Source organism: Saimiri boliviensis, chromosome 2 (assembly GCF_048565385.1).
Source record: "Saimiri boliviensis isolate mSaiBol1 chromosome 2, mSaiBol1.pri, whole genome shotgun sequence".
Lineage (NCBI taxonomy): Eukaryota > Metazoa > Chordata > Mammalia > Primates > Cebidae > Saimiri > Saimiri boliviensis.
In genome coordinates, this window is record NC_133450.1 from 210,407,496 (window position 1) to 210,433,350 (window position 25,855).

Consider the following 25,855-nt stretch of genomic DNA (forward strand, 5'->3'; position numbering starts at 1 on the left):
TGAACAATTATGGGTCCTGAGTTGAAGTTGCTTTGCATGAAGGATGTGGAAGACCAAGTGGTTTCTTACGCCTTTGGCCAAATCTCTACCACTGTCCTTAAGATGCAATTAATTCTGTACAACAAATGCCCGTGACACATGTTTACCTAAGTAACACAGTTGCTCACCCTGCACATGTACTTCTGGACATAAAATAAAAGTAAAAAAAAAAGATGTAATTATTCTACTGCAGTGGAAATTGCAGGCCCATGATGGTAACTAATCACCACTATTTTACCTCATTATAATACTGCATCAGTAAGTCCATTAACATAAGCAAGTAAGATTTGATAACCAGGAGGCTTACACTTTCTAATTTGTATTTGACACATGGCCTGCCTTTTGGAAGAGCAACATAGAACCTAGATATCTTTGACTAAAATCGGTAAATGATTGTGTGTTAATCCCATTCATTTCCCATGGAAAGGAGACCTCTTTACAAGTCACTACCAGGGATTCTTCAGTCACAGATAGGAAAAAGTTCCAGGAAGACTTCTATAAAATATATGCATTAACATCTCAGAAAACATAGTTGAAAGGACTTCACTGGGCCCTTTTTCTTAGGTCCTCATCTTGATCGTCAAGCGGTTTCCTCTCCAAATGATGGAAAGAAAGGGCATTTGTCTGTTACACACTTATATTCCTCTATTCACTAAAGCACTGTGCCCTAGTAATGGGGTCTAGTTATGTCTGGCTTGAAATAACACACATATTTATTTCTCATTCTTAGGGAGTGGAATGTTTCTGTATGTCTGTGTGTGATGTGGGTAGGCCCGGAGGTTTTTTGTCTAGATAATACACAGTCTGAAATCATTATTAGCATGACATGGAAATCGTATTTCTATTTTAGAAAGATGTTTTTAACTGTAGGATGAAGAATCAATTGGAAGAGCTGATACACTGAAAGATGTGAATCTAGACTTTGTGAGACTTCTTTTTGTTTGTTTGTTTGTTTGTTTGTTTTTTGAGACGGAGTTTCGCTCTTGTTACCCAGGCTGGAGTGCAGTGGCGCGATCTCGGCTCACCGCAACCTCCGCCTCCTGGGTTCAGGCAATTCTCCTGTCTCAGCCTCCTGAGTAGCTGGAATTACAGGCACGCACCACCATGTCCAGCTAACTTTTTGTATTTTTAGTAGAGGCAGGGTTTCACCTTGTTCACCAGGATGGTCTTGATCTCTTGACCTCGTGATCCACCCACCTCGGCCTCCCAAAGTGCTGGGATTACAGGCTTGAGCCACCGCGCCCGGCCCTGGAAGACTTCTTAATAGTATATTTTGCTAATCTAGGCCATGGGATATGTTTAATAGTAATGCTAGTAGAAACAGTGACTGGCATTTTATAATTATTTTACAGATACAACTTCTAGAACTTGGTGGAACATTTTTTAAAATGTAGGTTTTATTATTCAGCTATGGTGAAAACAACAGATCAGAAGATGATGTCACTGGAAATATAATTTGTTGTTTACAGTTCCTAAGAGGAGGGGTCATGCCACACCGTGCAGGGCCACATGGGAAGCACCAGAGTCAGGAGGCAGAGGGAACAACAGGAAATTACAGGCACAAGCTTTGATGTTTTTTCTTCAGAAAAGGCAAGGCAAGGCAGGATAAGCAGGCATAGAATTGGCTAGTTTAAATAACCACAGTGGGCTCTGGGGTATAGGGTCTGTCTCTAGTTGTCTTGTACCTGGACTTGTGATGATTAGGGCTTAATAACAGTATCTATTTGGGTGTAAGAGCCATGTAGAGGAGGTGGTTCAGAGTAAGGGCTCTGGATTGGTTAGTGTGCAGAAGAAAGGCATGCTTCAGGGCAGATCCTTTGCTCTTTGCTATCTTTAAGAACTGACTAGCCCTGGTAGGTGCAGTCTCTTCCCAGATGTGAGAATATCGAGAATATAGAAAAAAAATTAAGTTAATGCATGTTTAGCATGAGAAATGAGGAAATAAGGGAAATAAAGTCAAAGAGATTTCCACGTTGGGTGACTATATAGAAGTGAAACACCATTAACTTTCCAGGGAACTAAACTTGATTGAGCAACTATTCTGTGTCAGGCACTGATCTAAGATTTTTGCATAAATAGTCTAAATCCTCAGAGCAAAGCTTTAACATGGAGGTTGTCTTTACCTTAACTCTACTGTTGTCTCGACGGCGTCTACAAGAGTTTGTGGTCAGTCCACTACAAAATGATCTCTCACGGCTTGGTTTTGGACATGTTGGATTGGAAGATATCACAGTAGGACTGTCTAAGACACAGTACCCATAATATTCCCATTTTAAATCATGTTCTTATTTAACAGAAACTTACATCATACTTGCTATTTTCCAAACACTGCCCTAAAAGCTTCACAATGCCAGCTCATTTAATCCCATGATAATCCTTTGAGATACACACTATCATTCTCATTCTATCCACATTTTCAATCCCATGAGAGCTCTCATTTATGAGATGTAATGATGATACTCTAGGCTAGGAATGTTATGTGTTAGCTTCATTCAGTAATTGACGACACCTGTGATTATCTCCATTTTAAAGACCAGAAAACTAAAGGTTGTTAGGCTTGTGTCATTTGTATAATACCATTGTACAGCTTTATTTTAGTATATTTTATAGATGTGAGTTTCTGCTGTGCTTAGAAACGATTACCACATTTTACACACCAGAAAGTAATAATAAGTTTTGGTGAAAATGTGAAGAAATGAGAACACTTGTACACCACTTGTGGGAATGTAAAACGGTACAGATGCTGTGGAGAATAGCGTGGTGGTTGCTGAGGAAATTAAAAATAGCTTTATCATATGATCCACCAATCTCACATCTGATTACATATCCGAAAGAATTGAAAGCAGGGACTCAGAGATATCTGTCAACCCTGTTTTTAGCAGCATTATTCACAATAATTCACTATTCACAATAGCTAATATGTGGTAACAAGGCAGGTGACCACAAACAGACAAATGGATAAGCAAAATGTGGTATATACATACAATGGAATATTATTTAGCTTTAAAAAGGAAGGATGCTTTGATCTATACTACAAGAGAAATGAACTTCGAAGACATCATGCAAAGTCAAATAAGCCAGTGACAAAAAGGCACTTACTGTATGATTCTACTTCTAAGAGATATTTACAGTAGCCAAAATTATAGAGACAAAAAGTTGTGTGTAGTTGCCAGGGGCTAGAGAAAAGAGAAATGGGGAGTTATTGCTTAATAAATAGTGGTGATGACTGTATAACAATGAGAATATAATTAATGCCACTGAATTGTACACATACAAATGGTTAATGTAAGGCCGGCTGTGTCGGCCGGACACACCCACCTCTGCACTCAGCACCTGACTCTGCACCCAGTACCAGGCTCTGCACTCAGCACCTAGCTCTGTCACATGGCTCCCCTGGAAGGCTCTGGCTAATGCAATCCTGGCCAGATCTCTCACCGAAAAACCCGCACAACAACCTGCCAACCAATAGCAGCCCACCCCATCTCAATCCTGCTCCGCTGGACCCAATCAGAGCACCCAGCTGTTGCTCGTTCCTTCTAGCTATAACACCCCCCACCTCCCCGCCCCAGGAAGTCAGTGCAACTTCTCTTGCCCCCTTTCCCCGGACCAGAGAACCTCACCCAGGAGCCGAATAAACTGGCATTTAATTTTTTTATACTGGCCTCAGTTTCCTCATTTTACACTCGGCCGTAACCCTTACAGTTAAGATAATAAATTTTATGTGATTTTACCACAATAACAAAAATGGAAAAAACAAAAACAAAAATGAAAACATAAAACTTAGTAGTTTACGTGACTTGACCAATGCCTGAAGACCGTGAGTCATGCAGCCTGGATCTGAACTTCAGTATATTAGATTTTGAAATCCCAGACTTTTCCCAATCTTCTTGTACTTTTCAACTGTGTTTCACTGGAGCTTTATTTTCAGTTTTGTATGTGAGTTTCTTCACAAGAAGAGGTGGGCTGAATTATGTCCCTGCAAAAACTTATATATCGAAGTCTTAACCCGTCTACCTCAGATTATGGCTGTATATGGAGAGAGAGGCTTTAAAGAGGTATGTAAGGTAGAATGAGGTCACTATGGTTGGCCCTAATCCAGCGTAACTGGTGTCCTCATAAGAAGGGGAGATGAGAATTCAGAGGCACTTGGTGACACCTTGAGTTCAGACTGGAAGCCTCTAGAATTGTGAGAAAATAAATCTCTGTTGTTTAAGATACCCTAAGTCTGTGGTACTTTGTTATGGAAGCCCTAGCAAACTAATACAAGAGGTGTTTTTACAACTGAAACAAAACTGGAATATCACCATCATCCTAGAGAGTTACCAGGGCTGTTTTAACAGAATCTGACTGTTTTCCTAAAGTCACCACGCCTAGGCAGAGGTCAGATGACCTCCCGGGATAAAAGCCAACTAGCCTCCTCTTGCTGTTTCTTTAGCTACTGGTCTGCAGACATTTCCTTCTTCTTCTTTTTCTAACTTCCTCTCCTGTGACAAAAGAAATAATTATTAGAGAAACAGAAGTCCAGAATGCTAAGGTCGCCACTCTCACTTCCTCTCCCCCTTTAGCCCAGAGCTGTTTTGAATACACCAATTGCTGTGGGGCACTGGCTCCAGGAAGAGAAAACACCAGTGCCTCAGAATCTGCCCAGTCAGACGGTGATAGCCAGCCATGCGTTCACGGGGCCACTGCTGCTCACAGAAGCAGTGAGGATGATGCCAGGATGATGCCTGCTTCATGCCTGGCTGGGGCTCTGATCCCAGCCATGGCCTTCCTCTCCTGCGTGAGACCTGAAAGCTGGGAGCCCTGCGTGGAGGTATGTGGCTGGCGTCCGCTCCTCTGAACATTCCCTGGCTTCTGCCTAGAATTTCATACTGTGTGTCCTGGTTTGTTTATTTTTGCAAAAAAAGAATTAAATTACTTTAAAGACTCAGGAAGCCACAGAGATTCACTAGTTCATTGTTAGAGGGCACTAAAGGCAGCCAGTGGGGGTTTGTTCCATTTGCAACTTTTGAGTGCTAACAAGGGCGTCGATCTGCTTAAGATTCCTGCTCTGCTACCTTGTGGCTGTTTGAAGAAATAAACCTCTCTGAGACGACTTTTCACATTTATAAAAGAATTATAATACCCTCTTCACTAGAGAGTAAGCAGATCGCTTCTGTGGTCTTTACACACAGCTTCAAGCAGTCATCTTGCCCCTTTCAATCTCAGGAAGAAGATGGCTTGTTTGTGACTCAAGAGAAAGAACCTTCTAGGTGGGTGTCACACTTCTGTATGCAGTCACATAGTTTAGTCCAGAGGATGAATAAAATAAGAGAATGGAAAAAGAAAGGAGAGAGAGAAGAAAAGAGCAAGAGGGAACGAAGTATAATATCAGCTAATGCAACAGTTTCTTTCTTTGTGAAATACCAACCAGCTGATTGGTAACCTTATTCATGATGGATCTCTTTTGATTTTCCCCTGCACAGACTTCACAGTTGCTTTAGAAACCCATTGTAGAGCCAAACAGCTAAGAAAATGATTTACAGTGAGGCAGGGTCAGATACTCAGGAGAAGCAAAGCCAGCTGCCGTCCTGAAGTTGAGGATATGGGAGAAAACAGAGTAATATTTAGAAAAGACTAATTCATTATCTCCAAGTACTCTGTTCCCACAATTCCCTGCCCATAGTCCTCCTCCTTGTCCTCTTCTCTGTATCTCTCTCCGGTTAGGTTAATGGGGATAGATTCTCTTATCAGGATCACTCTGAGATAAAACCAGAGTCAACCTTGACTGCTTCTTTTATCCATGTGCCTTTCCCTGTCAGGTTCTGAAGCCTCTCCATCCCTGCCCATCCCTTTAGTACCACTGTAAGGCAGGCCTTCATTTCCCCTGGTGCTGACTTCTACACAGTGACTGCTTTCCTGATTCCAGTCTTTGTCCTTTAATTCATTCTGCACGTTTTTGTTTGTTATGTATTTGCATTTGTTATTATTTCTCCTTAGGCTTCGATCTAAGAAATTGCTCTCTTTAGAAACTTTTAGTAACTCTTTATTGTCATTAGAACAGTTTTCTACCACAGGGCCTTTGTACTGGCTATTTCTTCTACCTAGAATGGCAGATCAGTGCTATCTAATGGCAATATTATGTGAACCACATATGTACTTTTGAAGTTTTCAGTAACATCATTAAAAAAAGATCAAGTGAATTTAATTTTAATAATATTTTTATTTAACTTAGCAAATTCAAAATAATGTTTAAAATTTTAATATATATTTACCTATTGCTGATATTTTACATTCCTTGTTAGGTACTAAGTCTGAAATGTAGCATGTAGTTTACATTTACCTCACATCTCAATTTAGACTATTTACATTTCTTGTGTTTGATAACCGTGTATGGCTAGTGACTAGGGTCAGTGCCGCCCTAGTCATTTTCATGGTTAATCACTCCATTCAGATCTCTGCTTAAATGTCTCCTCCTCAGGGCAGTCTTCCTTGATTGCCCCATGTAGAGCTTCCCAGCCCTCACTTACTCGTTTTATCCTCTTATAATGCTTTTTTTTTCTAGAGCACAACATTTTATATTTTTGTTTGTTTATTTTCTCTCTCTACTTTGAAATGGAATCTGTAAGGAGGCAGGATCATTGCTGGTTTTATTTATCACTATATTCTTAGCACACAGTAGCCACTAAATTTATATATGATAGATGACTGAAATAATTACTGCAGGACAAATTCTGAAGCTCCCCTGATCTGGCTTGCCCTCTGGCTTAGGTTTCACCACTCTCACCACTCACCAGCTAATCTGAGTTTGTTTTCCACTCCTTCTGTGCTCACATTGCCCTCTCCTTACGACATGTTTTTCTTCCCCTTTCCGAATATCTAAGCCTTACTCATCTTTCAAGACCTACTTTAAAATCTTCCTTTTTCTGGAAAGTCTTTCCTGAATGCAGACTTGATCTCTGCTTTCGCTGAACCACAGGACATATTTTCTAAGCCTATTGTATGGCTGCTCTAGATAGTGTTAGCTTTGCTCCTGTCTAAACTCTTACAGACTGTGAGTCCACTGAAATCTGGAGCCACATCATATTTTTCTTTGTAATGCCCACGGGGCTTGGCAGAAAATGCCTATGATTTGGACTTAAGTAAACCCTCATTTAATCAGTTATTCAATCAGTTATTCATTTATTCAGCAGATATTTATTGAGCATCAACCATTTGCCAGACACCATTCTGAGTGCTGGAGACAAAGCAGTGGGCAAAACCATCAAAACTTTTGATGGAGAGCAGGACATGAACAATACAATGGGAATGATCACACAGACAACGTAATGTTAGATGCTGATACATCCTGTGAAAGGGAATAAAAGAGGGCAAGGAAAAGATGTGTGGCACTGTTCTGTTTGTATTAAACATTGTTTTTGAGGCTCCTATGGCATGTAACATTTAAACAGACATGTCAATGAAGACCTGCATGTTTGAACTCTGACTTTGTGCATATTACTTCATATCTTTGAATTTCTCATCTTTAAAATTTTCCTCATCTTTAAAATGCTTATATGAAGATTAAGTGAAAGTATATAAGATATAAGAGATTAATAATATATAATAATGATTAATGTTAACATCTATTGATCATTAATACTGTAGTGGGCTTTTAAATAAGCTCTTTAAATACCTTATCTCATTTAATCCTTCAAATAGATTCTACTGGTTTAAGCAACAGGAAACTATAATTAGCTGGCTTCAGCAACGAATTTTGTTGGAGGAAATGAGAGAGTTCAGAAATTAGATGGGAGTGTTAGAGAATTAGGCTTACAAAGAATGTGGGAAAGTGGGCTAGAAAGCAGCATAAGAACAAAGACAGTATAAAGCTCTTGACCTTATTTGCTGGGTTCCACCATGGGAATCCATGCTCTCTAAAGATTTCCCCCTATTTCTATATTACTCTACTAAAGGCTCAGTGAGCCAAGAAAAAGAATGCAGTTGTCAAAATCCAGACTATGATTAAGGAAGGTCTGGACATCTTGACTGTCAGACAGTTTCCCCAAGGTGCTATATAATGTGGGATATTTAGAATGATACTGGATATTTTATTTATTTTTTTAAATTTCCAACTTTTATTTTAAATTCAGGATACCTGTGCTGAGCACACAGGTTTGTTGCATAGGCAAATGAGTGCCATGGGGATTTGCTACCAGATCATTAAAATATGGAACATGTCATGAATTTGTGTGTCATCTTTGTGCAGGGGTCATGCTAATCTTCTCTGTATCATTCCAATTTTAGTATATGTGCTACTGCAGCAAGCATGCTATTGGATATTTTATTACCTACATTTTACATATGATAAAACGAGGCTCACTGAGAGTGTTTTGTTGTCATTGTTGAGTTTAATTGTATATTTTTAAATTGATTTAATTTTCATTTTTAAGGATAAAAACTTTCTCCTTTTTCTGCTGAGAACAAGACCCAGTTAACAGAAACATAAATAGTGATTTACATAACTATTACTCTTTTGACATTAGAAAAGCTGGGCATTTGATCTTCTTCTTATTATTATTATTACACTTTAAATTCTGGGGTACATGTGCAGATCATGCAGGTTTGTTACATAGACATACACATGCCATGGTGGTTTGCTGTATCTATCCCACTCCCCCACTGTCACCTACATTAGGTATTTCTTCTAATATTATCCCTCCTTAATTCCCCCACCCCTTGCTATCTCTCCCCTAGCCACCTCCCACCACCACCCCAACATGCCCTGGGTGTTTTAATTTTTTTTTAAAGACGTTGCCCTAAACCACACAAAAGAGCTGGCATGAAAGCCAGAGCTTTCAGATTCTGGAGCCTCAGCCCTTTACCCCCTGATTCCATTGCTTCTTGCTAAATGCTGCCATTTTATCACAGAGGTTGGAATTCTGAGCACAGAGTAGGTGCTCTTTACTTTCTAATCTAGAGTTAGTCATTTTATAAGTATGAGTTGAGCGAATGGATGGACGGATGGATTGAAGGATGGATGGATGGATGGATGGACAGATGGATAAAAAAAGGTGACCGGAATTTGTGCTTGCACAAAAAGAGCCCCCCTCCCCCACTGAGTCTCTAGTCTGAAAGAGGAGAGTTGGCAGAGCATGCAGTAAAGACCCTTGATTTTATGTGTAATCATTGCAGGTGGTTCCTAACGTTACTTATCAATGCATGGAACTGAATTTCTACAAAATCCCCGACAACATCCCCTTCTCAACTAAGAACCTGGACCTGAGCTTTAACCCACTGAGGCATTTAGGCAGCCATAGCTTCTTCAATTTCCCAGAACTGCAGGTGCTGGATTTATCCAGGTAATGAACGCACTTTTACATACTGCACAAGGTGAGATGTTCTTTTTCCTATAATTTCATTATTGGACCAGAAAGCTTGGTTGGTGGAGTCTCATCTGCGTTCACTTATTCAATCACACATTAGATGTCTTATTAGCTATAAAACCTTGAGCAAGCCATCTCTGTTCTCCAGGTCTCAGTTTTCTCATCTGAGAAATCGGCAATTGGCCAAGACAGCTTCTAAGGGCAATTCTAATTTTAGGCTTTCTTCTAAGACAGGAGAGAAAATTAGCTTAAATTATTTTATAAGCAGCTATTTATTGACTGCTTGCTATATGTTGTACGCTCTGCAAGAAAACAGGCATATATTGATATACGGCACACAGCCCCCATTGTTAAGGAGGCATATCTTCTTGAAAGAGTTAATACCTTAAAATCCTGGATATGGTGCTGGGTATACAGTATATATTAAACAAATTTTAATTCTGTTTTTGGATCTTGAAGCTGATATATAATAATAGGTGATATGTTATGTTTAAATTAGAGGTTACAAATTGTGTTGTTCAGAAGAGGGGCCTTCTCTGTGGTGGGTAGTCAATAAAGATTTCATGAACTGCATAAGATTCAAATAATGTCTAGAATATTAAAAGTAGAGTAGAGGATAGGGAATTAGAAAAAGACAAGTAACCCAAGGAGAAAGATGTCAAAATCAAAGGAAAACATCTGCTGTGGGCAGGGAATACTGGCTAAGCTTTTCTTTTCTGATGCAGGGAAATATATCATTTGTTGTGGCAGATGAAATTGTCATTATGATATTTTAGGGGAACCAAACTCTAAAAGGGTTTTCATCATCATCATAGGTCTTATTTGCAAATTGAACTAGATAATGGACTATGTTCTCTGCAATAGTTTGTAAAACATTTTACATATTACTTATTATAGAAATTCTTGATAAAGACTAAGGTCACAGTATAAAAATCTCCTTTAGAGCAGATATTTCTGTAGAAGAACGAACATATGATCTATTATACTCTAATTTGGATATAGATAGAATATAACAAAGGGGTAATGGAACAATTCAAAGGCATCGGCATAGTGCATAGAGCCCTGTGGGGGTCAGAAGACCTGAGCCAAGTTTACCCCCAATATTTATAACATGTAACCTTAGGCATATTACTTCATCTCCCTCTGATCAATGGAAATGATGAAATTTATCCTGCTGGATTAAATGTGATAATAAATATTAACATGCTGTATATATTAAAATTTTATGAAGTATATTTTATAAGCATAAAATATTATTATAGAATTTCATTAGTTTTTAAAATAATTTCAACTTTTATTTTAGCTTCAGGGGTTTACATGGATATATTGTGTAATGCTGAGGTGTAGGGTACAGTTTATCCCATCACTCAGGTAGTGAACATAGTGCCTAATAGCTTTCCAACCCTTGCTGCTTTCTCTCCATCCCCTCTCTAGTAATCCCCAGGGTCTATTGTTGCCATCTGTATGTCCATGTGTACTCCATGTTTAGCCCTTATTTATAAAGTGAGAACACATGGCATTTGGCTTTCTGTTCCTTTGTTAATTTGCTTAGGATAATGGCTACCAGCTGCATCTATGTCATTATGTTCTACATTTCAGTTTTCTGTGTGAAAATTTTGTCAAGTACTCTATTAAGGTAGACCACCTCTCCTTTTTTTTCAAACAAGAAGTAGTTTTTCATAAAACAATGTCTCTTATGTAATTCATCTTCATCTTCAATCCACCAGATACCTAAGAAACTTGCCCCAGAAACCTTAAATATGTGCTTACACAGAGGCTGGCTTCCTTTCTGGTTAGCCCATAGGAGATTCTGAATTAGGGCAAGCACAAATAGTAGCACAATAGACATGCTTTGCCTTTTCATACAGTGTTCACATGCAGTAACTCAGCTAGTCTTGTAAGAATGCTTTGTGATAGACCAGGCAGCCTTATTCCCCCTATAGAAATCTATAATATATATATATGAGGAAACTGAAGCTTGAAGAATTCCATTGACTTATATACATAATCATAGCTTGTTAGCCACAGATCAGAGATTTAAGTTCACATCTCCAGTATCTAAGTTAAATCTTCTCTTTGTCTTAATACTCTGCTTCTCTAAAGTTATTATCACTGATGTAATGACATAGAGACACAGCAAGATCCTTTCGTTCTTGTCTGATGTAAAGAGCAATGCAGAGATAAAATAATAGGCTGTAAAATCATATAATTGAAAAAAAGAATTTAAAAAATAATCAGGTTCAGCTGTTTCATTTGAAAATGTGATAACTAAAACCCATAGAGGAAAAGAGGTACTCAAGATCACACAGTAGGAGAAGACTGCAGAGACACCAAGCCCAAGCTCTTTTGTCTCCTCTTCCAGTATTCTTTCTACTGTATTGCCTATATTTTATCTAGTTACCAATAAATAACGAAAGCTTGGACCACATTGCTTTTATTATTTAGGAAACTGCTGAATAAGCTATAACAGGTGGGGAATATTGTAAATATAATTAAGGCTGGATTAAAAAATAACTTATTTGTACATTGTAACTGACAAGCACCTGCAATGCTAAAAGGAATTTATCATTGACTTGCTGTTTGCTGGCTGTATAAAAGTCTCATCTCTAGGACATGTCTATGAACATTGTATGTAGCATGGCTTCCATTTCTCTTGGGATAAAACTCAAAACTCTTCAGCTTATTAGTAAAACTCTGTCTAATTGGAAACCTCTCTCCACAACTCCACATTGTACACTCCAATTTCATCTCTGTAATCCAACCATGGACAAAACTATTTGTCATGATTTTTCCATGTGTCATTTTTTGCTGTCAACCTTGGGGCTTTTGTGTCTGCTGTTTTCATCTCCTGTTATGTTAACTTCTACTAATCTTTCAATTTTCAACATAAGTGTTCTCAGAGAAGCCTACTTTGATCTCTTGGTCCACAACAGTTCTCTGGAGGTGAACTCTCATAGCACATAGTTTTCCCTTTCTTCCACACAACTCACTCCTAAAACCTGTACAAGCATGTACCTGTTGTAAGAATGACTTTCAAACATTTCACTATCATGTATGCACAATTTTTTTATAAACATTAAGAATATCTGTGACACTTATGTGTAATTATTTTTATCTTTGAAATTGATAGTTACCATTTATCATGGCTAACAACTAACAACTATCCTTATTATCTGTAACAATAAGATGTATGATCACAATTTTGTGTAACAGAAAATGGCTAAACTTGATCCAAGGCTATTACATACTTTATTAACCACATGATCCTTATATATCTCAATTATTGATCTTTAGCTGATTTCTTTCATATGGGTTTTCTCTTCTGCTTATCATGTATACATAACATGACAAAAAGAGCCTACCATTGCAGCAGGTATGATAATACCTCAAACTGTGGGGCTTCTTATTTGCTCATGCTATCATCATCTGTCCTGCTTGATGTCTTTGCCTATGCACAATCATATGACCAATCACATCTGTAGGAAGAGTTGGATGACTAGGATTAATATTCTATTTTAGGTTCCTATTCAGCAGAAATATTATATAATCTGTGTCTTTTTTTCCTGTAGGTGTGAAATCCAGACAATCGAAGATGGGGCATATCAGAGCCTAAGCCACCTCTCCACCTTAATATTGACAGGAAATCCTATCCAGAATTTAGCCCTGGGAGCCTTTTCTGGACTATCAAGTTTACAGAAGCTGGTGGCTGTGGAGACACATCTGTTATCACTAGAGAACTTCCCCATTGGACATCTCAAAACTTTGAAGGACCTTAATGTGGCTCACAATCTAATCCAATCTTTCAAATTACCTGAGTATTTTTCTAATCTGACCAATCTAGAGCACTTGGACCTTTCTAGTAACAATATTCAAAATATTTATTGCAAAGACTTGCAGGTTCTACATCAAATGCCCCTACTCAATCTCTCTTTAGACCTGTCCCTGAACCCTATAAACTTTATTCAACCAGGTGCGTTTAAAGAAATTAGGCTCCATAAGCTGACTTTGAGAAATAATTTTGATAGTTTAAATGCAATGAAAACTTGCATTCAAGGTCTGGCTGGGTTAGAAGTCCATCGTTTGGTTCTGGGAGAATTTAGAAATGAAAGAAATATTGAAGACTTTGACAAATCTGCTCTGGAGGGCCTGTGCAATTTGACCATTAATGAATTCCGATTAGCTTACTTAGATGACTTTCTAGATGATATTATTGACTTATTTAACTGTTTAGCAAATGTTTCTTCATTTTCCCTGGTGAATGTGCATATTAAAAGAGTAGAAGACTTTTCTTATAATTTTAGATGGCAACATTTAGAATTAGTTAACTGTGTATTTCAACAGTTTCCTCCACTGAAACTCAAATCTCTCAAAAGGCTTACTTTCACTGCCAACAAAGGTAGGAATCATTTTTCAGAAGTTGATCTTCCAAGCCTTGAGTTTCTAGATCTCAGTAGAAATGGCTTGAGTTTCAAAGGTTGCTGTTCTCAATCTGATTTTGGGACGACCAGCCTAAAGTATTTAGATCTGAGCTTCAATGACGTTATTACCATGGGTTCAAACTTCTTAGGCTTAGAACAACTAGAACACTTGGATTTCCAGCATTCCAATTTGAAACAAATGAGTGAGTTTTCAGTATTCCTATCACTCAGAAACCTCATTTACCTTGACATTTCTCATACTCACACCAGAGTTGCTTTCAATGGCATCTTTAATGGCTTGTTCAGTCTCAAAGTCTTGAAAATGGCTGGAAATTCTTTCCAGCAAAACTTCCTTGAAGATATCTTCACGGATCTGAATAACTTGATATTCCTGGACGTCTCTGAGTGTCAGCTGGAGCAGTTGTCTCCAACAGCATTTGACTCACTTCCCAGACTTCGGATACTAAATATGAGCCACAACAACTTCTTTGCATTGGATACATTCCCTTACAAGCATCTCTACTCCCTCCAGGTTCTGGATTACAGTCTCAATCATATAGGGACTTCCAAAAATCAGGAACTGCAGCATTTTCCAAGTAGTCTAGCTTTCTTAAATCTTACTCAAAATGACTTTGCTTGTACTTGTGAACACCAGAGTTTCCTGCAGTGGATCAAGGACCAGAGGCGGCTGTTGGTGGAAGTTGAACAAATGGAATGTGCAACACCTTTAAATAGGAAGGGCATACCTGTGCTGAGTTTGAATATCACCTGTCAGATGAGTAAGACTATCATTGGTGTGTCAGTGCTCAGTGTGCTTGTGGTATCTGTTGTAGCAGTTCTGGTCTATAAGTTCTATTTTCACCTGATGCTTCTTGCTGGCTGCATAAAGTATGGTAGAGGTGAAAACACCTATGATGCCTTTGTTATCTACTCAAGCCAGGATGAGGACTGGGTAAGGAATGAACTAGTAAAGAATTTAGAAGAAGGAGTGCCTCCCTTTCAGCTCTGCCTTCACTACAGAGACTTTATTCCCGGTGTGGCCATTGCTGCCAACATCATCCATGAAGGTTTCCATAAAAGCCGAAAGGTGATTGTTGTGGTATCTCAGCACTTCATCCAGAGCCGCTGGTGTATCTTTGAATATGAGATTGCTCAGACCTGGCAGTTTCTGAGCAGTCGTGCTGGTATCATCTTCATTGTCCTGCAGAAGGTGGAGAAGTCCCTGCTCAGGCAGCAGGTGGAGCTGTACCGCCTTCTCAGCAGGAACACTTACCTGGAGTGGGAGGACAGTGTCCTGGGGAGGCACATCTTCTGGAGACGACTCAGAAAAGCCCTGCTGGATGGTAGACCGTGGAATCCAGAAGGAACAGTGGGTGCAGGATGCGAATAGCAAGAAGTAGTAACTATCTGAAGAGGGAAAAAACAAAAAACAACTTCTGAGGCATTTCTTGAGCAGCTGGGCCCAACACTTATTAAGTAAACAAGTATTAAATGTTGCCTCATGCCAGGCATTATGCTAAGGGCAAGTCATTCCATGGTTCACAAGATACATGGGAATGCTAATCTTATGGTGCCTCCAATGCAGAGGGAATAAATGCAGACTAAATACAGAGTGTTCCAGGTGGGCATTTCAACCAAGTCAGCCAAGGAACCCATGACAGAGAAAGTCATTTCATCTCTTACATCATCAAGTTGAATAAGGACAGAGAAAGCAGAAAGAGGCATTGTTCTTCTCTTGAGTCTTTTGAACGGAAATTACGTTATATATTATGTTATAGCCATCATAAAACCATTTTGGTAGTTTTGCCTGAACTGGGTGTTCACTTTTTCCTTTTCCATTGCATTTAAATTCTACTTGGTAACTCACTGGGCTCGTGATGCAAGATGCACCTTCCATTTTAAATCAGTTTCCTTACAGAGGTTAAAGTTTAGTGGCTAAATCCTAAGGAGACCTGATTAACACATGCTCACAATCATCCTGGTCATTCTTGAGAATGCTCTGTTTTTTAACTAATAACCCCTGATGCTTTTTTTTTTTTTTTTTTTTTTTTTTTTTTTAGACAGAGTTTCGCTCTTGTTACCCAGGCTGGAGTGCAATGGCGCGATCTCGGCTCACCGCAACCTCCGCCTCCTGGGTTCAGGCAATTCTCCTGCCTCAGCCTCCTGAGTAGCTGGGATTACAGGCACGCGCCACCATGCCCAGCTAGTTTTTTTGTATTTTTAGTAGAGACGGGGTTTCACCATGTCGACCAGGATGGTCTCGATCTCTCGACCTCGTGATCCACCCGCCTCGGCCTCCCAAAGTGCTGGGATTACAGGCTTGAGCCACCGCGCCCGGCCTTACCCCTGATGCATTTTTATTGTTATATATCCAGTTTTTATTTTTTAATGTCTTTAAGCCAATATCATAAATAAGGTTGTTCAGGATGTGCTTCTAATATCCATATTTATTTAATCGCTGTTTTTTAAGGAAGTATGTAAAGTACACTCTGTCACTTTGTCACTCAATGTCATTCCAAAGTTATTGCCTCCTAAGTTATGACTGTCATGAAAATAGTGTTGAAATAATTTGTATAAGGGGGTACTTTTTTTAAACAGGGAAAAAATTTCCACTTCCTGGTCATATCATGAACAATTTGGACAAGGAAGGAAGTGGGATGACCTCAGGAGGTCACCTTTTCTTGATTCCAGAAACGTACGGGCTTATAGACTTGGGGTGACGCCATAAAATGAGTTGCAGCAGAATATTTTTTTCAGAATAATTGGTGTTTAATGGCCCTCTAAATCTCTTCAGGGAGATATGGAGGGCTGGGATCCCTCCCCTGCACCCTCCCCAGTGCCAGGAGAACTACTTGAGAAGGGATTCAATGCAGGGAGTACAGACATTGCAAATTCCTGTTCGGCACTGCTCCCTGACCACATTTTGAGAAGAGTGGATGCTATCATTGAGAAAACAGTGTGTCTGAGATTAACGAGGTTCATTCATATAAAGGAAGTTCCCAGAAAAAAGTGTTCATCCATTCTCCCCAGAAACAGAATATTTAAGAAAAGGACAATGAGGACATCATCAGGAAAATGAAAATAAAAGCCACGATGAAATATCACCTTATACCAGGTAGAATGGCTGCTATAAAAATAAAGGGTCATCAAGGATATAGAGAAATTGGAACCCTTCTACATTGTTGGAGGGAATGTAAAATGGTGTACCCATTATGAAAAACACTATGGAGGTTTCTAAAAAATTAAAAATAAAACTATTCTATGATCCAGCAATCTCACTTCTGTGTATATACCCAAAATAATTGAAATCAAAATTTCAAGAAAATATTTACACACCCGAGTTCATTGCAGCCCTTTTCACAATCACTGTTTCCAAAGTTATGGAAACAACCCAAATGTCCATTGAAAAATAAATGGACAAAGAAAATGTGCACATACATATAATGGGATCTTATTCAGCCTATAAAAAAGGGGGAATCCTGCCGTTGATGATACCATGGATAAACCCGGAGGCCATTATGCTGTGTAAAATAAGCAAGTAACAGAAAGACAAATACTGCCTGCTTTCACTTATATGAGGTACTAAAATAGTCAAACCCATAGAAGCAGTGAATAGAACAGTGGTTCCTAGGGAAAAGGAGGAAGGGAGAAATGAGGAAATAGGGAGTTGTCTAATTGGTATAAAATTATAGTATGCAAGATGAATTAGCCCTGTATAGCAGAGTTCCTATAATGAATAACACTGTATAGCAGAGTTCCTATAATGAATAACACTGTATTATGCACTTAAAATTTTGCTAAGAGGGTATATCTCCTGAAGTATATTTACTATATATACTTTTGGTGATATATGGTATATATTACCATATATTTGGTATATATTTCCATTATACAAGGAAACTTTTGGAGGTGATGGATATATTTATCACCTTGATTTTGGTGATGGTTTCCCAGGTGTATGACTATATCTAAACTCATCAAATTGTATATATTAAATATATGTAGTTTTGTAATATCAACTATATCTGAATGAAACTATAAAAAAGGAAAGACAGCAAAACTCAGTTGTCAAAATTGGAACTATGAGAACACTCAGAAGTGTGATTTTTTGCTGAGTGTGTCAGACTGTGTTTTGTTTGAGCATGTCTAAGGTGGTTGAACATCCCTGGATGTGTTTCTATGTCTCATGTACTAGGGAAAGAGAATGTATGCATTTGAACAACATATACCTTTGAGCAACATATACCTGTGTGTCCCGTATCAGGGTTGTATGTATTTGAAAGTGTGTGTGTCTGTATGATCATATCTGTATAGAGGAGAGTGTGATTATACTTCTTGAGGAATAAATGCATTCGAAATAGATGTCTATGGCTATTTGAGATGGGTTCCCTACTCTTGCGGTGCTTGTACAGTAGTCTCACCTTATCCTTTATTCTTGGTGGCTATGTTCTTAGACCCCAAGTGGATCTTTGAGACCCCAGATAGTACCAAACCCCATATATGCAGTATTTTTTCCTATACATAAATACCTAAGGTAAAGTTCATTTTATGAATTAGGCACAGTAAGAGATTAACAACAACAAATGATAAATTGAATAATTATAATAATGTAGTGTGATAAAAGTTATGTGAATGTGATCTTTCTCTCTCGCTATCTCTCTCAAAACATCTTATTGTACTGTACTCACCTATTTGCAGACCATGACTGACCATGAGTAACTGAAACCTGGGAAAGTGAAACTGGATAAGGAAGGAACTAACATACATACATATATCATTGTTTATCTATAGATGTATGCATCGATTTCTTAGTAGGCTTGAAAATGTGTGATTTTGTGTATATCTGTGCTAGATTTAAGTGCAGTTCTATTTATACTCGAATATGAATTATGTATATGTATGTTTATTTAAGCAAATATACAAGCCTCTGAGAAGGAAGATCAACATACAACTTGGAGTATTTCCTACATACAAGGCTGACATTGGCCTACTTCCTGTCAGTTCCCTCTCCCAGATGGAAATTCTAGAAATGGCAGGTGAGGTCGACAAGAAGGGAAAGAAATTATATGCATAGAACAGGAGAAGAAAGAGTAAAGTCATGCCTTAGATAGCCTCTTTGCAGCCCTTTACATCCTCTGGATTTAAGAGGGATGAAGGGTGGAATAAGGAGAAATGAATACCAAATATAATGCCTTAAATTTGTGTGATACCTTTCAACTTGAAACATATTCACACAACTATAATCATATTTAAATATCTTACTAGCTGAGTGAGGTAGCAAATAAATAATTACTTTTTCCATATGATTGATGGGAAAGCTGAAGTTCAATGGAGTAAATTTGTCAGTAGGCTACAGAGTGGGAAAGTGGCAAAACTGAGCCTAGGCCTCCAGTTCACTCAAGGACACTTTTATTCTTCCACACCCAATTGCTTCATGCTTAAAGTTGGCAAAACAGGAAGTGAAACTCCTGCAGTTCTCTGTGTGGTTGACGCTAGTCAAGGGTTTCTCAACTGAAACCAGGAATCATTAAGCCAATACATATGCGTATATGTTATACACACCAAATGATTTATTTATAATCCTCTTTTCACAGAGGACTTGAAGGAGCTTCAAACAACGGATGCATAAACAATAGAGAAAATCAACAATAAGTAGAAAATCTGGACGTAGAACCAAAAGAGGAGAGAAAGACACTGAGAATGAGCATTAACACAGTGTTTCCACGTTTCTGGTGTTTTGGACAGCCTGCCTTTTGGGGAAAGCAAAAACTCAAATTCACTACTTATCAACCATGTGCGTTGGGCTCCACTTCTCTGAGAGTCTGCTTAGCTCAATTGTAAAATGAGAATAGAAGTATTATTTTGTAAGGTTGTTCTAAGGGTTGAAAATAATGTATTACGTTCAATACAGGGACACTGTCCTTACGGATGAGTACTCCTCTAAGACTTGATAAAGAGGGTACAGGGAGGTCTTCTCAGTAACAGCACTAAAGTAATTGCTGTTTTCCCAGCCTGTGGAACCACAGAAATCACTGTAGCTAAAATTAGGCATTTCTTTCTGACTCAGTGTCTACTCATGGGATCGTCAGAACCCACCCTTCTTCTGGACTCTATAAACTTTTTAGAAAGTTTATAGAAAGTTCATCAGCAGGCTCCTAGAGAGGCTTAAATGAACCCGCACAAAATGTGACAGTGAACTGCCTGGGAGAGTGAAAACCAGTCTAAGGCAGTGTCTCTATTTACTTGTGTGATTGTGTGAAAGTCACTCAAGTGCTTTGAGGCTCAGGTCTTAATACACCAAATGGAGAAAATAATACCTTGTTAGCAGATCTTACTTGGTTAAAACAATAATGTTGATAGTTGTAATAGTTACATTTAATTGATCAATTGTTTTAGGCAAGGGCTTTATCTGTGCTATCTCATTTAGTTTGTCACATCAATGAATTAGGTGGATATTAAAGTATTTCCAATTTACAAATGAGGAGTCTGAGTCGGGGAATCATTCCATCATGTGTCCAGTGTCACTTGCTCATTAGTGGCAGCAGTGAGATTAGGATCTAAGTCTACTTCGCTGCAGAGACAGGGCTTCTAAATACTGTTTTATGCCAACAGCACCCTGTTTTCACAAAATCTATAAAACCTCCTATCTCACCTTTATAAATTTGACTGATATTAAACAAAGAGATGTATTATTATTATTACTTGTTTTTATTTATATTACAGCCGTAAGAGCAGGAAAAAATAAATCAAAGATTTATGGGATTAAAGACTTTTAAGAGTGAACAAATCAGGCTTTTCTTTGAACAACATGCTTAGGGTTGTTCTATCATGTCTATTGTTGATCTGACTTCCTGATGGGCATCACAGACTTGTGATTAAACACAGAGGTTATGGGGTAAGCTCCAAAAGCTTAGGACTTTCCAGATGGTTGAAATAAGATCACATACTCTGACTATCCTTATGGAGATCACTGAACTCTTCAACTCAAAGTAAAATCTGTGGAGTAAGTGGTTGATCAAAAGGAGCCAACTATATTGAGCACCATATGTGAGCATCTAATTGTTGCTGCTACCTTGTGAGTTAGAGGCTGCTCTTCTCATTTCAGAAATGAGAAAAGAGAAGCCCAGAGAGGATGAGTAACTTGCCATAGGTCACACAGCTTATATTAATCACAATAACACTTGCTACACCTTCCATATTTCTTTTTAAAGTTGCCAAGCTTTTAGTGCATGCCTGGCACCGTTTTATTTGTATATTACTTCATTTAATTGTTAAAATGACCTTCTGATGCAGGTATTTGTAGCTTTGCCATTCCACAGATGGAGAAACTGAAATGAAAGGACTGAGTTGTTCAATTGGAAGGAGCAGAATCAGGGTATGAACTTGGGTTGGCCTGATTCTTGGGGCTGCCTTCTTTCCATCACATAATTGCTTGCTGTGATGTCCTGGCTACTCTGCTAGGGGTGGTTAGGGGAAGTGAATGGAGACTAATTTAGACAAGGTCAGTAACTCCCATGCCATCTAGAAATTAAAAGTTTAAAAGGCAGAGTCTGCAACTCTCCTTGATTTCTACAGAAATAAAGATGATCCCTCCTGTGACAGGGCTAAGTGACAATTTTGAGTGTAAATGTGCTTTTTGGCACAAATCGTCCTGTCCTAATAGCCTTGATTATAATTATAAAATAATGGGTTTCTGAAAGGCTGCAAGCAGTTCTGGGAATGGCAATAAGGGTTTAGAAACGACATGATGTTTATGAGAGAAGTGTTTTGTTGAAAATTAAACTCACGTTTAGAAGAAAGGATTGTGTTGTATGCTCCTAGGAAACTATCTCACCATGTAATTAAATCAAAACCAGCCGGTTGCCAATTTGAGCTCTTGGCTCATATTAACAATACCCCATTTCCTATGGGCCAAGCAAGGCAGAACTGACCTGAAACAACTCAACCTGACCCTATCCACATGCACCACAGGATCTTTCTTGTCCCTCTGTCTTCGTAGGTCTTGGTCAGGAGATGCTAGTGCATGAGTCTTCTTCCTGGGACTCACCTTGCCTTCCCTTTAGATTATTTCTGGGAAGTATCTTCACCTCCCCAGAAAGGAATAAATACTCTTTCTATTTATGGGATTCCCTGGGAGACACTATATAAAAATAGAGTTAAAAAAAAAGACTATTAAAAAAAAAAACAACTTTATGCTGTCACTACTCTGACTTCATTTTTTTTTTTTTGGATGGATGGCAAAGGCTCTCTTCAAGGTTAGAAAAGTATTTTCTTCTCTTTATGTTAATTTTTATAGATTTGGAGAGTGCAAGTGCAATTTTGTTACATGAATATATTGCATAATTGTTTAGTCTGGGCTGGCAGGGTAACCATCAACTAAACAGTGTATTTTTTACCCATTAGGTAACTTCTCTTTCCTTACCCCCTTCCCACCTTTCTGTGTCTTCAATGTCTATTATTTCACTCTCCAGGTCCATGTCTACACATTATTTAGTTCCCACTCATAAGTGAGAACATAGATGGAACTGGAGAAAAGTATTTTCTATCCCAAGACCTGTTCCTAGATCTTGTGTCTCTAGGTCACTTGCTCTCTCTCTTATATCTTTCCTATCTTCTTCTAGCCTCTTTTTGCAACCTTCATTTTCACTCTATTTTCACAAAGAATTTCAGGGAATCTACAGCTCATTTTCTTTCAATTATTAAAATGGAAATAATATATGAAGATGACCAAGTTGACCAAGTTCCTCACTCTTACTTTAAAACAAATGCTTGGCTTAAGAATCATTTAAGGATTTTGATTCTATTATCTATGTGTCCATGTAGCTACGTACTAATTATCTATCTTTATGATCCTTATTGCTAGAAATTCCGGTTCAATATCAGAGGTTGGGCCTAAGGAATTTATATTTTAAAATATTCCCCAAGTAATTTTCATGCACAGACAGATTTGAAAATTACTGTTATAATGGAAAATGGAGACTAATAACCCACATTTAATATGGTTATTGGTTTTGTTCTTGAGATTTATTGCTGAGATTCATGATAGCCAAGGCAAGGTCAACAGAGTGGAATACGTAATCATTCTTATTAAAAAATAATGGCACCTCCTTGGTCAGATCATGTCTTTGTCTTTTTTTTTTGGCTTTTTATTTTATTTTATTTTTTTAAATTGCATTTTAGGTTTTGGGGTACATGTGAAGAACATGCAAAATTGTTGCATAGGTACACACATGGCAGTGTGGTTTGCTGCCTTCCGTCCCCTCACCCGTATCTGTCATTTCTCCCCATGCTATCTATTCCCACCTCCCCAACCCCCCATCCCTCCCCCATTTCCCCCCAACGGACCCCAGTGTGTAGTGCTCCCTTCCCTGTGTCCATGTGTTCTCATTGTTCAACACCCGCCTATGAGTGAGAATATGCGGTGTTTGATTTTCTGCTCTTGTGTCAGTTTGCTGAGAATGATGGTTTCCAGGTTCATCCATGTCCCTACAAAGGACGTGAACTCATCGTTTTTGATGGCTGTGTAATATTCCATGGTGTATATGTACCACATTTTCCCTATCCAGTCTATCATCGTTGGGCATTTGGGTTGGTTCCAGGTCTTTGCTATTGTAAGCAGTGCTGCAATGAACATTCGTGTGCACGTGTCCTTATAGCAGAATGATTTACAATCCTTTGGATATATACCCAGTAATGGGATTGCTGGGTCAAATGGGATTTCTATTTTTAGGTCCTTGAGGAATCGCCACACTGTCTTCCACAATGGTTGAATTAATTTACATTCCCACCAACAGTGTAAAAGTGTTCCTATTTCTCCACATCCTCTCCAGCATCTGTTGTTTACAGATTTTTTAATGATCGCCATTCTAACTGGTGTGAGATAGTATCTCAATGTGGTTTTGATTTGCATTTCTCTAATGACCAGTGATGATGAGCATTTTTTCATATGTTTGTTGGCCTCCTGTATGTCTTCTTTTGTAAAGTATCTGTTCATATCCTTCGCCCATTTTTGAATGGGCTCATTTGTTTTTTTCTTGTAGATCTGTTTTAGTTCTTTGTAAATTCTGGATATCAGCCCCTTGTCAGATGGGTAGACTGCAAAAATTTTTTCCCATTCTGTTGGTTGCCGATTCACTCTACTGACTGTTTCTTTTGCCATGCAGAAGCTGTGGAGTTTGATTAGGTCCCATTTGCCTATTTTGGCTTTTGTTGCCATTGCTTTTGGCGTTTTGGTCATGAAGTCCTTGCCTACGCCTATGTCCTGAATGGTTTTGCCTAGATTTTCTTCTAGGGTTTTTATGGTGTTAGGTCTGATGATTAAGTCTTTAATCCATCTGGAGATAATTTTGGTGTAAGGTGTCAGGAAGGGGTCCTGTTTCTGCTTTCTACACATGGCTAGCCAGTTTTCCCAACACCATTTATTAAACAGGGAATCCTTTCCCCATTGCTTGTTTTTGTCAGGTTTGTCGAAGATCAGATGGTTGTGGGTATGTGGTATTTCCTCTGAGGCCTCTGTTCTGTTCCATTGGTCTATATCTCTGTTTTGGTACTAGTATCATGCTGTTTTGATTACTGTAGCCTTGTAGTATAGTTTGAAGTCCGGTAGTGTGATGCCTCCTGCTTTGTTCTTTTTGCTTAGAGTTGACTTGGCTATGCGGGCTCTCTTTTGGTTCCATATGAAGTTTAAGGTGTTTTTTTCCAGTTCTGTGAAGAAGGTCATTGGTAGCTTGATGGGAATAGCGTTGAATCTGTAAATTACTTTGGGCAGTATGGCCATTTTCATGGCGTTCATTCTTCCTAACAATGAACATGGAATGTTTCTCCATCTGTTTGTGTCCTCTCTTATTTAGTTGAGCAATGGCTTGTAGTTCTCCTTGAAGAGGTCCTTTACGTTCCTTGTTAGTTGTATTCCTAGGTATTTTATTCTCTTTGTAGCAATTGTGAATGGCAGTTTGTTCTTGATTTGGCTCTCTGTAAGTCTGTTACTGGTGTATAGGAATGCTTGTGATTTTTGCATGTTGATTTTGTATCCTGAGACTATGCTGAAGTTGTTTATCAGTTTCAGGAGATTTTGGGCTGAGATGATGGGGTCTTCTCGATATACAATCATGTCATCTGCAAATAGAGACAATTTGATTTCCTCCTTTCCAATTTGGATACCCTTTATTTCTTTTTCTTGCCTGATTGCTCTGGCTAGAACTTCCAGTACTATATTGAATAGGAGTGGTGAGAGAGGGCATCCTTGTCTAGTGCCAGATTTCAAAGGGAATGCTTCCAGTTTTTGCCCATTCAGTATGATATTGGCTGTTGGTTTGTCATAAATAGCTTTTATTGTTTTGAGATACGTTCCGTCAATACCTAGTTTATTGAGGGTTTTTAGCATAAAGGGCTGTTGAATTTTGTCAAAAGCCTTCTCTGCATCAATTGAGATAATCATGTGGTTTTTGCCTTTGGTTCTGTTTATGTGGTGAATTACGTTTATGGACTTGCATATGTTGAACCAGCCTTGCATCCCCGGGATGAATCCTATTTGATCATGGTGGATGAGCTTTTTAATATGCTGCTGCAATCGGTTTGCCAGTATTTTATTGAAGATTTTTGCATCTATGTTCATCATGGATATTGGCCTGAAATTTTTTTTTCTTGTTGAGTCTCTGCCGGGTTTTGGTATCAGGTTGATTTTTGTCTCATAAAATGATTTGGGAAGGATTCCCTCTTTTTGGATTGTCTGGAATAGTTTCAGAAGGAATGGTATCAGCTCCTCTTTGTATGTCTGGTAGAATTCGGCTGAGAACCCATCTGGACCTGGGCTTTTTTTGGGTGGTAGGCTCTTTATTGCTGCCTCGACTTCAGACTGTGTTATTGGTCTATTCAGGGTTTCGGCTTCTTCCGGGTTTAGGCTTGGGAGGATGCAGGTGTCCAGGAATTTATCCATTTCTTCCAGGTTTACTAGTTTATGTGCATAGAGTTGTTTGTAATAATCTCTGATAATGGTTTGGATTTCTGTGGAATCTGTGGTGATATCCCCTTTATCGTTTTTTATTGCATCAATTT

The 25,855-nt window shown here is 38.6% G+C and overlaps 1 protein-coding gene and 1 non-coding gene across 4 annotated transcripts; one reads left to right on the forward strand and one right to left on the reverse strand.

Moving 5' to 3' along the window:
* The first annotated feature begins 3,931 nt into the window (after positions 1-3,931).
* Positions 3,932-18,163, forward strand: TLR4 (toll like receptor 4). 3 transcript variants are annotated; one of them, XM_074395245.1, is made up of 4 exons: positions 3,932-4,094; positions 4,605-4,852; positions 9,193-9,359; positions 12,953-18,163. In XM_074395245.1, the coding sequence occupies exons 2-4, from the start codon at positions 4,760-4,762 to the stop codon at positions 15,189-15,191; spliced, it is 2,499 nt and encodes an 832-aa protein (XP_074251346.1). In that variant the 5' UTR covers positions 3,932-4,094; positions 4,605-4,759; the 3' UTR covers positions 15,192-18,163. The 3 variants fall into 3 exon arrangements, with proteins under 3 accessions (XP_074251346.1, XP_003925236.3, XP_010334200.3); XM_003925187.4 differs by lacking the exon at positions 3,932-4,094 and having other exon boundaries at positions 4,476-4,852; XM_010335898.3 differs by lacking the exons at positions 3,932-4,094; positions 4,605-4,852 and having other exon boundaries at positions 9,309-9,390.
* On the reverse strand, positions 8,222-8,324 carry LOC120366435 (U6 spliceosomal RNA). Its single transcript, XR_005581102.1, has one exon. It is a non-coding gene; the product is annotated as a U6 spliceosomal RNA (small nuclear RNA).
* Positions 18,164-25,855: the final 7,692 nt, after the last annotated feature.